Source organism: Marmota flaviventris, chromosome 2, assembly GCF_047511675.1.
Source record: "Marmota flaviventris isolate mMarFla1 chromosome 2, mMarFla1.hap1, whole genome shotgun sequence".
NCBI classification, from domain to species: Eukaryota; Metazoa; Chordata; class Mammalia; order Rodentia; family Sciuridae; genus Marmota; species Marmota flaviventris.
The window spans coordinates 123,573,783-123,590,845 of NC_092499.1; the positions used below are offsets into that span (position 1 = coordinate 123,573,783).

Below are 17,063 nucleotides of genomic sequence, written 5' to 3' on the forward strand. Positions count from 1 at the left end.
AGCGAGGAGCCCTTATGGTCTAGTTACCTCTTCATAGCTCACCTCCTAATACTGTCACATTGGTAACCCCTGAATTTTGGAGGGGACACAATCAGATCGTAGCAAGCCCTATCTAAATGCCATTCATGTGTCCAGCTCCACCTCCCTCTCTCCATTCTGACCAAACACACAGACTCCACCCTGCTCCCTTGCACCTTCAGCCTCCTGCCTAGAACATACCCTGTACCCTCAAACATTCACCTCCTCTTCAGCTTTGAGGTCATTGTAGATGGCACCTTTCCTTTCCCCCAGGGCTGGACTCCATCATCCCCACCTGGGGTCCTGTCCCCTTGTTTAAGCTCCTCTGGTCCTCAACAGTGAACTCTGGCATTTTGCATGACCATTTGAGAAAATAGCATAGGTGACAGAAGACCTGGCTGCTAAGACCCATTCTGCCACTAATCCCACATGTGCCTTTAAAAAGCCATGTCTCTTTCTTGGCCCCACTTTTCTTATCCATAAAACAAAGGACTCAGGCTGGGCTCCATCCAGCCCTGATCATAAAAATTGTTTTCTTCTCTGAGATCTTGAGCTCTGTGAGGGCAGCTCCCTTACCTTTTTTAAGCTGTGCCTAGCATAGTGCCATACCCATACTGGATGCACAGAAAAGGTTCTGTGGGGCTGAATGCTTACAGAACCTTCAAGAAGACGTGAGACCAGTGCATGGGGCGGGTGCTAAAGACCATGGGGGGAAGGCAGGCTGGGCTTGGAGTATTGTGTGTTGAGCCACTTTCAAAATTTCCCCATGGAATCAGATCATGAGCTTTCTTCTTATTTAATAAAAAGCTGGATAATGAGTCCCACAGCCAACTTGTTATTTTCCCTCTGAGGTGGTGCATAATCCAGACACAGGCAGTAACTCACGGGTCTAATGAGGGTCCCTGGAAGCATGTGATTCAAGAAGTCAAAAATGTAATAATGGAGAGGCCAAATTTGTGTTTTAGGCAAGTGTGTCTTGCTCTTTGTATACAATGGAGTCATTTTCCGAAGCTGATCTCACATAGTAGGTCAGTCCAAAGGGGCCTCCCCCATTCACTACTGTCCCTCAGTGGTGGACACTTTACCGACCCTTGGTATAAGGTTGAGCCTTGTGCTCTTCAAACAGTACCAGAAGACCTCAGGTCCCTGATCCAGTGTTGGCCTCTGGATCACCCAGTTCCTCAATTTCCTCATCTGCAGAGAGTTGTTTGTGTGGTTAAATGAGGTAGCCCAGCCCATGGCTGCCTGCTGCAGGCTGAGTCTATTATTCTGCTAGAGAACCTGGAAGCTTATTTTTCAATGCATTCTTTCTTTGCTCCTATTCCTCCCTGCATATATTGGTATAGTGTAGCAGGTCTGTGTGGAGTTCTCTGATGGTGGACCACATCATGTGCACCTACACAGTACCTGTGTCCATGTACCTGTTTTCATCCATAGATTCCCTACCTTCACTTTTTAAAATTAATTAATTAATTTATTTATATTAGGTATATATGACAGCAGAATGCATTTTGATTCATTGTGCACAATTGCAGCAGAACTTTTCATTTCTTTGGTTGTACACCATGCAGCGTCGCACCATATGTGTAGTCATACGTGTACCTAGGGTAATGATGTCCATCTCATTCCACCATCTTTCCTGTCCCCTCTTTACCTTCAACTTTGACAAAAGTGACTTAGGCCTCATACAGTGTTTGTATTTCCATCATTCACTTCAGGAGACATTGAGCCTTGGTTTCCTAAAATAGTTCTTTTTAATTTTTTTTTAAAATATTTTTTTTAGTTGTAGATGGACACAATATCTTTATATTTATTTATTTATTTTTATGTGGTATTGAGGATCCAACCCAGGCCCTCACGTGTGTGAGGCAAGCGCTCTACCACTGAGCTACACCCCAGCCCCCAAGTAGTTTTTTTTTTAATCTGGGATCAATAATTCTTTATAGACATGCAAAGTAGGCATGAAATTTGAGATGACAAAGTCCTGGGCTTTCTTGAGAGGCACATGATGGGGCAGGGCATGGAGCTAGCTGACAGCCCTGGCTTTAGATCTTGTTGCTTCCAGATGCTACCAGACCCTTAAGTTCCTGAAGCCTGTTTCCTCATCTGTCAAAAAGTAATAGCAAAAATGAAGAGGCTTCTGAAGGTAGTTACAGGGATTAAAGAAAAATGTAGCTAGGAAAGTGCTTTGTATGACCACAACCATAAAATATGATATGCATGTGTTGCTGTTGCTGTTCCCTAAATTGCATTCATTTGTCCTCTGCTCTGATATTTAAATCCATTTATTTACTTGAAATTCAAGCATTACAGGTTGTCCCCACCTTTAGCAAGCCAGAACATCCTGACACAGAATGCTTTAATAAGATGCAGTTGAAGGCTGGGCAGGGCAGAGGCACTGAGTGGGAGAAGTGGGATTCCCAGTGACTTATTCTGGGCAGGAACAGAACTTGTCTGGGTTTCATTCCTTTTTCTATACTGGAAAATGTAAGCCACAGATCTATGCATATCCCTCAACATTCATGAGTGAGACCAAGCTAATGTTTATAAAAGCCTGTTTAGAGGAGCTGCCCTTGGGGTGGAGAGAGAGCCCATTGCCTCAAGCTGCTAAAATTTACTCTGAAGAAAATGCACTCTTCCCCTAGAAAATGGGCTGGGCCCCACAGACTGGGTCAGCTTTAAAATCAATAAATCGATTATCAAATCACCTTGTCTAAGTAGTGTGGATCAGGGAAATAATGCATTATGTAATTCATTGTGTCCTCAGGAATTGCAAAAGCTGTGTCCATGTTTATAAATGAGGAATTTCACCTTCTCCTATGAAATTTTGTTAAACGTTTGGTTTGATGTTTTTAATTTTCTCATCCCACATCAGTTAATATGGCTTTTCCATTCCATTCCAAAGTAAGGTTCGTTATTGTTTGGCAACTGCAAAATAATATGTGTATATTGTAAGAATTTTAGAAAGGATAGGGAATTACAAGGAACAAATAACATATCACCTATAAATAATGAACAGTGACTGAACAGGAAAGGGTATGAGGGAACCTTTTTGGAGTAATAAGAACATTTTATATCTTCTTTCTGGAGGTGTTGGTTAGTGCACAGGCATATCTGTCAAAACTTCAACTGATGCATACTTGATGATTTGTGATCTTCATTGTATGTAAATTTTATATGCAAAGGAAAACTAAACAGTTATTGAACTTGAGGTAATGATGTGCATGACAAAGTATTTAGGGGAAATGTACAGATGTCTGCAATTTGCTTTAAAGTACATAAAAAATAAGGTGGCTTGATGATGGATAGATGGGTAGATATGTGATCAAGCAAATATATTAAAATGTTAATTGTAGAATCCAGATGGTGGGTATATGAGTGTACACTATAAAACTCTTTCAACTTTGCTGCATGTTTGAAAATTTGCATGATAAAATATTGGGGAAAAGAGATTACTAATTTAGGAAAAAAAGTCTATATTTAAAATTCAAACTTAATGACTATTAACATTTAAATGCACTTTCATTGTCACTTTTAGGAACATATAACTTTATATCATTAAGATCTTTCTATGTACATATTTATTTCCATATTTTTTCACTCAATATTGTACCACAGTTTTCTTTTGCCACTCAAAGTTTTATGTCATTTTTAAGTTAAGGTACCATTTACATATAGTGAGATGCACACTTTTTAGTGTATAGTTCCATGAGTTTTGACAAATGCATATAGTCACATAACCACCACCACCACCACCAAGATGTAGAACAGGTCCATCATTCTGGAAAATTTCCCTGTGCGTCTTCAAGGTCAACCCCTCCCCTTACATCCAGCCCCTGACAACCACTGATCTATTTTCCAGAGTTCATTATAATGGAATCATATAGTAATATATAGTATGTAGCCTTTTGACTCTGGCTTCTTTCACTCCATGAATCATCCATGTCATGGCATGTACTAGAAGTTTGTTCTTTTCCTACCAATGTTCCATTATAGGGTGTAATTTTAGTGCTTGTAAAATTTCATTGTATATCATAACCTGTTGTATTCCTATATTTCCTATTATTTGGATATTTAGGATTTTTTTTTATTTTTTCACCATGTAAATACCCTGGTAGTGAACATCTTTTTGCATAATTGTTGCCACTGATCATTTCTTTAAGGTAGATTCCTGGGAAGGGAATTACTATGAATAGTTTTAAAGCCCTTGATACACTGTATAGTCATTAAAATGTTTTCCTTTGTATTTCTTTAAGTGGTTCATAACAAGCTGAACTTAAGGTCCCACTGGTGTTTATAACCTTCTTTCCCTCCCTCTCTTTTTCAATGTCCTCCCTGTAGAACTGACCTGAAGCTTCCCTATCATCAGTGGGGTTTCAAAATTCTAAATCATGGAGGCCAATCAGGAGACTTCTCTCTTCTTGGTGAAGATCTTGGAGGAACTGGACAGCAAGCAAAATACCGTTTCCTATCAGGACCTGTGCAAATCACTGTGTGCCCGGTTTGATCTGTCACAACTTGCCAAACTGAGAAGCGTGCTCTTCTACACTGCTTGTCTCGATCCCAATTTTCCAGCCACATTATTCAAAGACAAGATGAAATGCACTGTGAATAACCAGCAATCCAAGAAAATCATGGTGGCAGCAGACATCGTGACCATATTCAACCTGATCCAAATGAATGGGGGTGCCGCTAAGGAGAAGCTGCCTACTGGTCGCCAAAAGGGTCGCAAGAAGGAGGCGTCCTTTGAATCATGCAGGTCTGACACAGAGATCTGCAACGCTGCCGAGTGTGAGCCCCTGAACTGTGAGCTGAGCGAGAGGCCCTTCAGCCGGGGCTACCCCACCCGGCAGTCATCCAAGTGCCGCAAGATGGATTGCAAGGACTGCCCGCAGTTTGTCCCTGCCTCGGAGCCCAACTTCTTGTTGGGTGTCAGCAAAGAGGTGAAAAACCGGGCTGCTTCCCTGGACAGGCTGCAGGCTCTGGCCCCATACTCTGTGGCCAGCCCTCAGCCCTGTGAGATGCAAAGGACCTACTTCCCCATGAACATCGAGAATGAGTCCATTTCAGACCAGGACTCCCTGCCCCTCAGTCAGAGCATCAAGGAGACCTTCATCTCCAATGAGGAGCCCTTCGTTGTTCAGTCTTGTGTCCAGAAAAGGAACATCTTCAAAGAGGATTTTCACAATCTCATGACCGTGTCCCCTAGTTTGGTTGATCCTACCAACAAAGCAGAGGCTGAGCATGGGGAACATCAGAGTCGAAAGGAGTCCCACAAGCCACCCTTCTTTAATCACAGCTTTGAGATGCCCTACCACAGCCAGTACCTGAACCCGGTGTATTCCCCTGTTCCTGACAAAAGGCGCGTAAAGCATGAAAGCCTAGATGACCTTCAAGCATCTACGTATTTCGGACCCACTCCTGTGATGGGAACCCAGGACACTAGACGCTGTCCGGGGAGGCCCAGTAAGCAGACTCCGTGGCCAGCCAAAAGCTGGAGCTTAAATACAGAGGAAGTTCCTGATTTTGAACGGTCCTTTTTCAATAGAAATCCCTCCGAGGAAAAGCTACGCTACCCGAATCCCGGAAGCCAGACCCCCAATTTTTCAGCTCCAGACAGGCGCCCCACTTACTTGGTGCCGAAGGATCAGCAGCCGATTCTCCCCATTGGCTACGCGGTGAAACAAAATGGGCTCAAATCTAAAGAGATCTCATCCCCTGTTGACCTGGAGAAGCACGAAGCCATCAAGAAGTTTAAAGACAAGAGTATTAGCTGCACCAGCGGACAGCTCAGCTCAGACACCAGTAGCGTGGGCACCCAGACGGAGCAGCACGTCCTAGAACCCAAGAAATGCAAAGACTTGTGCGCCTCTGGCCCGGGCAAGTACAGCGACAGGCACATGAAGCACTCCGATGACGACTCTGAAATCGTCAGTGACGATATCAGTGATATTTTCCGGTTCCTTGACGACATGAGCATCAGTGGTTCTACGGGGGTGATACAGTCGTCCTGCTATAACAGCACCGGGTCCTTGTCTCAGCTTCATAAGTCGGACTGTGACAGTTCCCCAGAGCACAACCTCACCAAAATTGCCAATGGGGTCCCCAACAGCAAGGGAGACAAGGGCAACCGGCCCGAAAACATCCGCCACTCGGAAGAAGAGTTGAAGACCAGTGTGTGCAAACTGGTGCTCAGGATCGGTGAAATTGAACGGAAGCTGGAATCACTGTCGGGGGTCCGCGAGGAAATCTCCCAGGTCCTGGGCAAACTCAATAAACTGGATCAGAAGATGCAGCAGCCAGAGAAGGTGAATGTGCAGATCGATCTGAACTCCTTGACTAGCGAGGCTCCCTCGGATGACAGCGCCTCTCCCCGGGTGTTCCGTGCACACAGTGGTTCCCATGGACCCAAGCTGGAGAGCAACGCGGACTGGTGCTGCTCCGATGCCAGCGGAAGCAACAGCGAAAGCCTGCGCGTCAAGGCCTTAAAAAAAAGCCTCTTCACCAGGCCATCCTCCAGGTCCCTGACCGAGGAGAACAGCGCCACCGAGTCCAAGATCGCCAGCATCTCCAACTCGCCCAGAGACTGGCGCACCATCACCTACACCAACCGCATGGGCCTCAATGAGGAGGAGATAAAAGAGGCAGGCCCAGGAGATAATAAGGACTGGCATCGGAAATCTAAAGAGGTAACTGAAATTTAGGTTCCCATCATTGGCACCGGCTTTATCATAGCCCTGGTTGTATTTCCAAGCTCAGGATATTCCATAAAGCAAGAAAAAGGCCTCATCTCTGTGTGCTAGTTACCCTTCCAGGTTTGGCAAGCTTGGCCCATTAGAACAGAGAGGACAAGAAGGCAGGCTGTTTGTTCGGCCAATTGTCAGTCAGGGAGGTGGAGCTCACGCTGAGATGTTGCCTGCAGTAGACAGTGTGGCTGGGATATTGGACAGGTGGTGTGAGAACAGATTTTCACAGAACGGGGGTGTGTCAGGGCAGACAGGCGCCACCAAGGATGTCTTTCTGTCCTTTTCGAAGCAGCAGGACCCATGCCAGGCAAGCAGGGAAAATGCTTTGCAAATATGCTTGCTGATGTGTGTCCTTTTTATGGACTTTGTTTCATGTGTGATGTTCCTTTGCAAAAGCATGAATTCTGTCATTGTAAGACAGATGTTGAGTAAGAAGATAAATAAGAAAACGATTCATTGTTCCCCATGCAAAAATAGCAACTCTTAATATGGTGTCTCCCTTTCCTTTTCCATTGGTTCTCCCTACATAGTTGTATTGTTCTGTGCTTTCAATGTGAGCATGAGTGCTTTTGCACATTGATCTCAGACTTCACCTCATCAGCTCTGGAATCTGCACAGTTACATATACTCGAATGCTTTCTTTTTCTCATTCCCTGTGGTAAGGAGGGACTTGTTTCAGTGGCACCTGTGGCTACTCCTGTTCATTCTGAGTGAGTTCCAGAGAACCATTTCTGGCCAAAGTGATAATTTTCAGTTTGTCCTTGTCTCCATTCCCTCCCCTGCTTCTCAAGGTAAGTGGTCGGACCACAGAGTCTACTGAGGTCCCTGAGGACAGGATTGCCAGGGACAGGAAGTGAGGATGGTGTGGGATGCACATGTGCTAAGCTAGAGGAGGAGGCTGAGATTCTAAAATGTTACAAAGAAAGGAAAGCTTGGAAAACTGGGTCCTAAGGAGGTTCTCAGGGTCCAAAGACGGGGGAAAGAAAAAATTTAAGTAGCCATTTTTTCTGACCCCCAAGAAGCCTTGGGTAGTACTGGTCACCACTCCAGTTTTCTGTATCTGTTTTCCATGAATAGTGTTGGAGAAAGGCCAGAGGATGATCCATGCTGCTACTCTGACTGGATGCCCAGACATGTCCTTGTCTTCTAGTTCCAGTGCCCTTGTCTCTTAGCTAAGCCAGGTTTATAGAATCCTGGGTCTTGGATAGCATTGAAAAGTGGCCATTTAGAGGTCTGAAGTGGTCAGGCACTTCTTAGGAATGCTAATTCAAACTGAACTAGCCATGCCTGCAATCCATTAAATGTCCAGGCTTCACCTGACCAACAGGAATAGCCACAATGTAAAGGAAGAGCCATTTGAAATGTGCCTCACACAAAAGCCTTCTTCATTTTGTTGCCTCTGTGACCCTATTTTCTTCTACCTGCTCTCACCATCCCTAGGCTGAGGATGGTGCTAACTGGCCTGGGTTCTCAGTTTGGTCCCAGGTCTCAAATTGCTGCAGGCCAGTTCCCCACATGACTTGCCCACATATCAAAACCTACAGGTCTCAAATCAGACTTTTGTGTTCCTTGAAAGCCAGTGTTCCTTCTTGCTGATTCCCTCCTGGGGGCATTGGGTCACCATTTCATGCAATCATCGAAGCTAAAAAGGCCCTGCTCACCTTGGACTTCTCTCTTTGCCTCACTCACATCAGTAGAGCTGCTAGGCCCTGTGCATTGTTCTCTTGTGGTATTTCCTACATTTCTTCCTTCCTTTCCATTTACCCCACACACAACCCAGGCTCTTAGCACCCCCCACCTAGGACTTGGGGGCCCACTCTCTGCTTTCTGTCCTACATCATGGACCACTGCTGTGTTTACTTTCCAAAATTCTGCTCTCTGGTTGCGTGGTGCCTCCTATTCCCAACTGCTTCTTGGTACCCCTTTCCTTCAGCAAAAAGTCTCAAACTTAGGTTTTAAGGCTTTGTGGACTTTATGTACAACACACACACACACACACACATACACACACACACACACACTAGATGGTTCTGTTACATCCTGAGGCCTATTTTTCCTCAAAAATGCCATGCTCACATCCAGTCACCCATTCAGCAAATACTGATTGAGCATCTATAATGGCCAGGCCCTGTTTTATCATCAAAACTTTCTTCATATGATTCCTCCATCAGAAATATCTGACCCCCTCCTCTGTGCTGATATAAGTCCTGCACACTCTTCATGACATCTTAATTCATAGGTATCTGGAAGCTTCCCTAGATTATTGGTGGTCTTTGATCTCTAGTCTTTGTTCAGATGTAATAGGCTAAAACATACATATTGTGTGTGTATATATGGATTGCCAAGTTAAAACATAAACTCCTCAGTGGTAGGAACAGACATGGTCAGTTAAACATCCTGTCTTAGGAGTGCCAACAGGTACAGATTCTGGTTCTACCACTTACTAGTTGTGCAGCATTGGGTCAGTCTCTTAACCCCTCTGACCTGAGATTCCACATGCATGATGGGGATAACTATAGTTACAACCTCAGGATATTAATGAGAAGATGGAATGAGATAATGCACCTTTAGCACTGGGCACATAGTCCTTGGTTAACTGTGATCACGATTGCAGTGGCTGTTGTGGTTGTCATTATTGCCATTTTCACCAGTCCTCAGCTTGGTGTGGGCCCTGCATGTGGTAGAGGCTCTATGAATGTCAAGTCATGGAAATTAGAAGAATAGGTCAAATCAGTGAAGACTCTTCTGAGTCTTGGCTTTGATGAAATAGAAAACAAGAGGGAACACCACTTCCTTGTTTGGGTTTAGCAGAGTTTGTCCTGCACTCTTCATGTCTGTGTAACAGCCTTGGTGGGTTGGAATAGCTAATTGCTAGCTGTGTTTGAGCAAGAGCCAATGGGCTGGATTTGAGGATAGGTGGGCAGTCGGTCCCCTTGCATGTGGGCAATGCACTCACATGCATTTGTTCATCACATGTCACATGTCACACCTGATATATCATCCTCATGACAATTAATCTGATTCCCTTTCTCTTACTTCTTACTACACTCCTCTACTCCAGTCTTTTTCTATTAATTATATGCACAACACTCTTTGCTAACTCAACTCCATATCATTGGTTTCTCTCCCTTCCACAAATAGTGATGGACTATCTTCTACGCAGTGTCTATTTTGCTGGATCCAGGATTACAAGGTGAACAATTGCCTGCCTTCAAGGAACTCACAGTCCAGTGGAGACAGATGGATAAACAGGCAGTTATTGTTCAATGTGACAAATGATGGCTGAGAGGTCTACGCACAGTCCTGTGAGGTCACATGCCTGGGTGCTATCGAAGTCTTGGTGGGTCAGGAAGTGCTGCCTGGAGGAAATGACATCTTTGTGGCTTGAAGGTAGAAATAGAGAGCATCAGAAGTTCTCCATTATAACAGGTCCACTGAGAACAGTCCAGGGATATGTTTCCTGGACTGAGGACATAAATGATGGTGAGCTGTGTTAGGCACCTTCACACCTTCACCCTGTTGCCCTGACTATCCTCTTATCCTGAATGCCTGTAGATGCCTCTGAAAGGGACCACCAGCTACCAGGGATAATTGCTAGAGAGGCAGTCCACATGTGCTTTCTTCCTGGCCTTTCCTTTTGAGACAAGTAGTGTGCATAGAAGGGAGGACCTGAATCTTTCACTCCAGCTATACAATGGTAAAAGAAAGAAGAGGCATTGCTATGCAGCAGTCAACAAAGACTCTCTGGAGCCAGTTGATTAGGTATCAATCCCAGGTCTAACCCATATCAGCCGTGTGTCCTGGGGCAGGTGGTTGAGTCTGGGCTTCATTGTTCTGTCTGTGCAATGGGTGTTAATATGGCAGTGATGGTGTTAGGATCAGATTGAAGAACCCGGCATGGAAGAATTAGCTTGTGTTCATACTATTAGAATCAGAAGCTTTTACTAGGAAATGTCCCCAATACAGGTATGTTTTCTATTTGTTCCTAAGTAACTACACGTTGCTACCTGGATGTGATAAGAAGCTGCACCCTGAGATCTGATAGCCCCTATGCTGCTTTTCTGGAATTCTCTGTGCCCCTCTGCAGGCTGACAGGCAGTATGACATCCCCCCACAGCACCGACTGCCCAAGCAGCCCAAAGATGGCTTCCTGGTGGAGCAGGTGTTCAGCCCTCACCCCTACCCCACCTCACTCAAGGCCCACATGAAGAGCAACCCCCTGTACACGGACATGCGGCTGACGGAGCTGGCCGAGGTGAAGCGGGGCCAGCCTTCTTGGACCATCGAGGAGTATACGCGGAACACAGGCGACAAGGGCAAGCTGACAGCCCTGGACCTGCAGGTGAGCTTTTCCTGTTCCCGGGTGGGCCGCGGGGAGCCCTGCAGTGTGCAGGCAGATGCAGGAATGGGTCAAGGATGGCTTAGACCTGCCCACTCCCTCACCCTTCAACTCCCTGGGTCCCCCTTATGAAATTCTGAATTCTAATCAATCAGAGAGCAGAGGAGATTCTTTTTTTTTCTAACAAGGGGGATTGTTGTTTTGTGTAGTTGTTTTTAAACATTTAGCAGTGGGGATGCTTGCTTTATTTTTATTTGTTGGCCATCTGATTTGCTAACGATGCATTTAAGACCAAGTGCAGATTCTAATCTTGACTCATAAGACCTGAGCCAAACTGTTTAATGAAATACAAGCTGATTTCTCCTTCCATATGTAGCACGTGGGATAAGCATATTTATGGGAGCCAAGCTATGGATTATGTTTCCATATGGAGCAGCCCCAGGTAAGAGCCATCCCCAGAAGCTCTGTGAATGCCATTGTGGCCAGAGGCCATGTTTTATGTTCACCCACAGGCAGGGCTGGGTTTTGGCCACACTTTTCATTTTGGTGAGCAGCTCCACCTTAGTTTCATTCACACCACATCTATCTGTGTCTCTATCTACATCACCATGAAGCAAAGAAAACACTGTCCCTACCTGTGGGCTTAGCTTTGTGAGCAGCGAGGCCATAGCACCAAGAGTGCGTCATATCCAGAATGACCATGCACTTGGTAAGAGCTGCTTATAGAGGCCAATATAGCAAGACTGTCCAGCAGTGGCCTTGTTCTAAATCAAAGAGGGCTGCAGGAGGGGCGGCATGGTGCAGAGAAGACCTGTATTCCAGCAGCACTGGGTTCTAAGCCAGGGCACCTTCACCGTGTAACCTGCTTCAGCATTGGTCCTTCTATCTATGACATGGGCATAATAATATCCAACTTATGGTGGCACTGTGAGAACTGAAAATAATATGCTAAAATCCACTGAGTTAAGTAGGCACTGAAAAGGAGAGCGTTGGGAGATTCAGCATGGAGGGTAAAGGAGGCTGGGATCCGTCAGCTTCGCTTGGGGCTTCTCACAGCAGTCTCTCATCCAGGCCCAGTGGAGGCAGGAGTTGGTAAGACTCTCTCCAGTTTAGTAATGAGGAAATAGAGGCACCAGGAAGGGTGGCAACTTGCCCCAGGTCAGATGTGTCTAAAGCACACTGGACCATCAGCAATAAGTCTCCCGTTCTTTCTCTTCTTTTACCTTGGCACCATTTCATTTTTCTGTTGATAAGAGTGTAGTGGATCTTCATGTCACAAACATTGATTGCAATGACATTTGTGTATCTGGGGCCCTAAATTATGTAATTATGGGAAAGGGATGCTCTGGTCAGATCCTGAAAGTGAGGTTAGTGGGTAGAGGAGCATCCCCCAAGTACCTTCTCAGCCTTCTTACTTCATGCATGTTATGACCCCATGTGTACTGCATGTCACCTATGCCTTTGGGACAGTACCTTTCCTGTCATCTTCCTGCTGACAAGCAGGTCAGACAAGAGTTGATTCCCTGGCAGGTGGGTCTCTATGCAGCTTTGCCATGAGTGCTACACCTCGATCTATAGATATTCAACAACAGTAAGCCACTGCTTAGAAAGACCCCAGAGGTGTGAATGGCTAAACCAGTAGAAAAATCCACATTTCACCAGTGCCAGGGAGATGATCTTGAAAGAGTCAGATGATTGCATGAGACTAAGAAACTTTTTTTTTTTTTTTTAAGTTTAGGGAGAGGGAGTGAGAAGATACAGGCCTTCCAATTATATGCAATTTTAGTGTGCCAATGTTAATTAATTAATTTAATTATTTTATTTTTGAACCCAAGGTTATTTTCCCACTGAGATACATCTCCAGTCCTTTTCCTTTTTAAAATTTTTAAAGTTCTGAGACAGGGTCTTGCTGAGGCTGGCCTTGCACCTGTGTTTCTCCTGTCTCAGCCTCCCGAATTGCTGGAATTACAGGTGTGGGCCACCAAGCCCAAACAAAAATGCCAATGTTTAGAAGTATAAAAACAATTATAAAAAATAATAAAATAGATGTCCAGGTTGCAGTACTTTAGGTGACACTATGTAATGAAAAGGGTAGAGCGTTTAGTCACACAAGCTGAAGAAAGAGTTCAGTGCTTTGCAAGGGTGTTTGCAGCCAAGCAGAGCAAGCATCAGGAGCTTGGTGGAGGCAAAGACATCACCTGATTTGTTTTCATTGCTTTGCAGAGATGCAGGTACTGTCCTAGGTCAGCTTTAGCATCTGGACAATCTTCTTCGGGTCCCTTGTTGTCCAGTGGTGCCCACTTGCAGATGTAGGCAAAGGCATAATGGACCTGTTTTTACTTCCAGTGTTTGGCATCCTAATTAACAATTGAGGACGCTCACCTGCGTCCCTGGGAGCCTCAGTATTACCTCTCTGCTACTTAGTGCCATTATGGCTTGCAGTTATTGAAAAAACTAATTAAAAATAGTTTATTTCACAGGCAGGATGCTAGCCCATAATAAAGCGTAGATAGCTATGAAAGGAAGCCAATTTCCTTCTATCTGAGCCGGAAACAAGGCACACAATCTGATGTGTCCTGTATAGACTGTTTACCTTTCAGAGCAGCCCTGGGAAGATTGGAAGAAGAGCAGGTTGTTTCAACGGCAATGGCCTGAGCCTGTCTTAAAGGTGCCAAGGCAGGGATGGCTGTGGGTCCAGCCTCTACCACACCAACCTTATGAGCACCTCACAGCATGGCAGACTAGTCTTCCAGGAAAATCAACCCATCTTGGGTTTATCTCTTCCTTCTAGAGTTTCTGTTCAACAAATGAAGGGCTTTTATTGCCAAGGAGAGCAGACCTGTCCCAGGTGTCCACAGAGGGCAGATGTGTGTATGTGGAGGGGGTTGGCCGAAGCCCAAGAATATGCATTCTAATGGCCAGAGCAGGGCAGCCTTTAGAGGCTCCTGGGTCCCAGTAGGGGACACTGTTGCAGGAATTTCTTGCAAAGGGTTGGACAGAGAACCTACACTTTAAGGACTTTTCCCACATTGAGAGTTCCTGGTTTTCATAATGGGTACACTGAGTGGCTAACACAGCCTTCTACCATCCAGATAACTTGAAAAATTCAACCACAGTGTTTAAACATTATGCCTCACTGGGGAGGGAGCCCGTTCTCTTTCCATTGTGTGATGTTGTACAATACGTACTAGCACAGAGGCCAGAGAGTAGATACTTAGGGCTTCATGGGCCCTACTGTTGTTATCACAACCGCTCACCTCTGCCACTGCAGCTCAAAAGCAGCTACAATTTGTCAATGAATGGACCTGGCTGTGTGCTGACTAAACTTTAATTTTGGATATTGAGATATGCATTTCATATAATTTTCACTTACCGTGAAACATTCTTCTTCTGATTTTCGACAACCATTTCAAGATAGAAAATGCATTCTGAGTTGGAGGGCTGTATAAAGACAGGTGGTGGGTTGGATCTGGCCCGTGGGCCAGTCTATAGGGCCTGTGCTAGAAGATGGGTAGCAACAGGAGAGTGAGGATCCTGAGGAGCACATGGCAGCCAGCTTCCAGCACTCCACAGAGAACAGATGGCATGCTCCATGGGGTGAGGGGAGGCCGGAGAGGACACCACAGTGGTGTGAGCAGGGATAGAGGCCAATGAGGTCCGGTGAAGCACCCAAGGACCAGCACCTGGGAGAAGCTGTTACCACTGTTGGGTCTGAAGGCCAAGGGCAGGGAACTATTTCTGAAATCCATAAGACCAACAGCTCTGGGAGCTGGAGCTGGTAGGAGCTGAATTGCTGCCAAACTGCAGCCCAGGAGGGAGGGAGCTAGGGAATAAATGCCTCCACCTCCACCTTTTTCTCCTCCTGTGGCCTCTGACTTAACCCACATGGGAGCTAGAGGGCAGGGGAGCCCCCATCATGTATTAATATGGAACAGTCTCCTGGGGGCACAATGAAGAAGGAACCAGAGAGCAAAGAACAGATCAGGAGGGCAGGCAGAAGATTACTAGCACGCATTAGGATCATCAATATACCATCAACAACATGGTGCGACTGAGTTTTTTTTAAAGTGTTGAAAGGTTTGTTTTTCAATCCGCTGTGTGTGTGAATTATAATGTGCCTGTATTTATGAACATTAAACAATCCAAGAAAAATCTTTAAAATGGTTATTTCGTGTGTGTTTCAGAGATTTAGGTGACCTCACTTGGAACTGCAATGTGTTGTTGCTTTTATGTGACACTCACGTTATTAAATGCTTGCCATAAAATGAGAACACTGCCTCTCTTCACGGAAATAGATTATAACCATCAACACGGAATAGGATTCATGAGCAATATAGGTTAAATATGATATTTCTCCTGCAGACAGTTCATTAATCTTGGGGAGACTGGGAGACAGATGTCAGTGGGGGGTGTCTCTTTGGGGGAAGCTGCACCAAGTCCAGGATCATTATCAAGACAGACGTGGGTTGGGGACGGTCTCTAGAACTTGACTTTGAGCAGTGGCCTGACCTGCTCAGACAAATGTTTGGAACTGAAATATTTTACATTTTCTTTGAACTGTTTATCTTGGAGGTGCCTTTGATTTTCAGTAGAAGCTCTTCTAGGAATGGAAGGCTTGGAGTAACAGGATGGCCTTGCTTCAGGCAGGTCTGTTCCTAGAGCCTGTTGGTAGAGAATATTTTTCAGTGACTTTCCTTTTTCCCCTTGCAGTGGGGACAGCCTGCTCTTGGTTATATGCCCTTGAAATTTAGAGTTTTGTCTGTCCCGACCATATTTTGTTTGCTTGTCGATAGAGGATCCTTGGGCTTCTCGGTGTCAAAAACCACATGGCATTTTCAGTAAGAAAGGAGCTGGTGCACTCTGTGATGTGTGGGATGAGTCCTTGGTGGCAGGCACAAGGCCGGGGGAGCAGTGTCTGACAGTCACACCTAGTTGCCAGCTGCAGCAACATCTTCAGTGCTTTCAGGAGTGACAACTATCAGAATGTCTTTGACCTGACATCAAGGATTCATCCTATTTCTAACATCTTCTCTTCACTTTTAGACACAAGAATCTTTAAACCCGAACAACTTAGAATATTGGATGGAAGATATTTATACTCCAGGCTACGATTCGTTACTAAAACGGAAAGAAGCTGAATTCAGACGTGCCAAGGTCTGCAAGATTGCGGCTCTGATCGCTGCTGCCGCGTGCACAGTTATCCTTGTCATTGTTGTGCCCATCTGCACGATGAAATCATGAGCCTGTGGACACTGCATTCATGAAGCTTAGGACTACTGATGACTTCTTCCATGTTTGAAGAGCTTGCAGCAGTGCGACAACCGTTTGCTGAAACAGAGGTGAAATCATGGAGACTTTTCTGCAAATGCCGAAGGAGGTCTTCAGAGGGTATATACTCTAGAAAGAAATCTACCTACTTATTAGCTTTGACTTACTTACACTCTGATGCATTTTTAGAAGTGCAATATCTTTTCCTACCAAAAGAATGTAATGGACTATCAGTGAATACAAAGTGAATATTCCAAGCAAAAATAAAAAAGGAAGATTAATTGGATTCTTTCCATTTTGATGAGGTTTTTTGGCCTGGAATAAGTTATACATAAGATATTTAATACATGCCTCCCTGGGGAAGCTGAGGGTGATAGCAAAGTGAAAAGAAAAAGGAGATGGGTTCTATTTTTCCGTAATAATGCTTTGAGACCATTGCTGGTGAAGTACAGGGTGTGTGTCCACACAGGATCTTACTTCTCTGCTGACTTTTATCAAGGGCTACTGACTTTGCATTCTTGCCCTTCTATCATCACCATGACAGAATGTCTGCAGATTGCAGATCTTCATGGGAACATTCTAGACCTTCTTCCTTGTGCCCAGAGTAGGAAGGAGCTGGCCTGCCAAGCCAGCATGGCACCAAATGTGCCCTTTCTGCCTAATGGCCAAGGTGTTCAGGACAGGAGACCTTC

The 17,063-nt window shown here is 45.1% G+C and overlaps 1 protein-coding gene across 1 annotated transcript; it reads left to right on the plus strand.

The window, feature by feature from the left end:
- Positions 1-4,409: 4,409 nt before the first annotated feature.
- On the plus strand, positions 4,410-16,344 carry Minar1 (membrane integral NOTCH2 associated receptor 1). The gene is made up of 3 exons (XM_027922992.2): positions 4,410-6,707; positions 10,852-11,106; positions 16,147-16,344. Exons 1-3 carry the CDS (start codon positions 4,410-4,412, stop codon positions 16,342-16,344), a joined length of 2,751 nt encoding a protein of 916 aa, XP_027778793.1.
- The last annotated feature ends 719 nt before the right edge of the window (positions 16,345-17,063 follow it).

Coding starts and splice junctions, on each gene's coding strand:
- Minar1 (XM_027922992.2), top strand. CDS start 4,410: ATGGAGGCCAATCAGGAGACTTCTCTCTTCTTGGTGAAGATCTTGGAG. Junction 6,708..10,851: donor GGCATCGGAAATCTAAAGAG/GTAACTGAAATT, acceptor GCCCCTCTGCAG/GCTGACAGGCAGTATGACAT. Junction 11,107..16,146: donor TGACAGCCCTGGACCTGCAG/GTGAGCTTTTCC, acceptor CTTCACTTTTAG/ACACAAGAATCTTTAAACCC.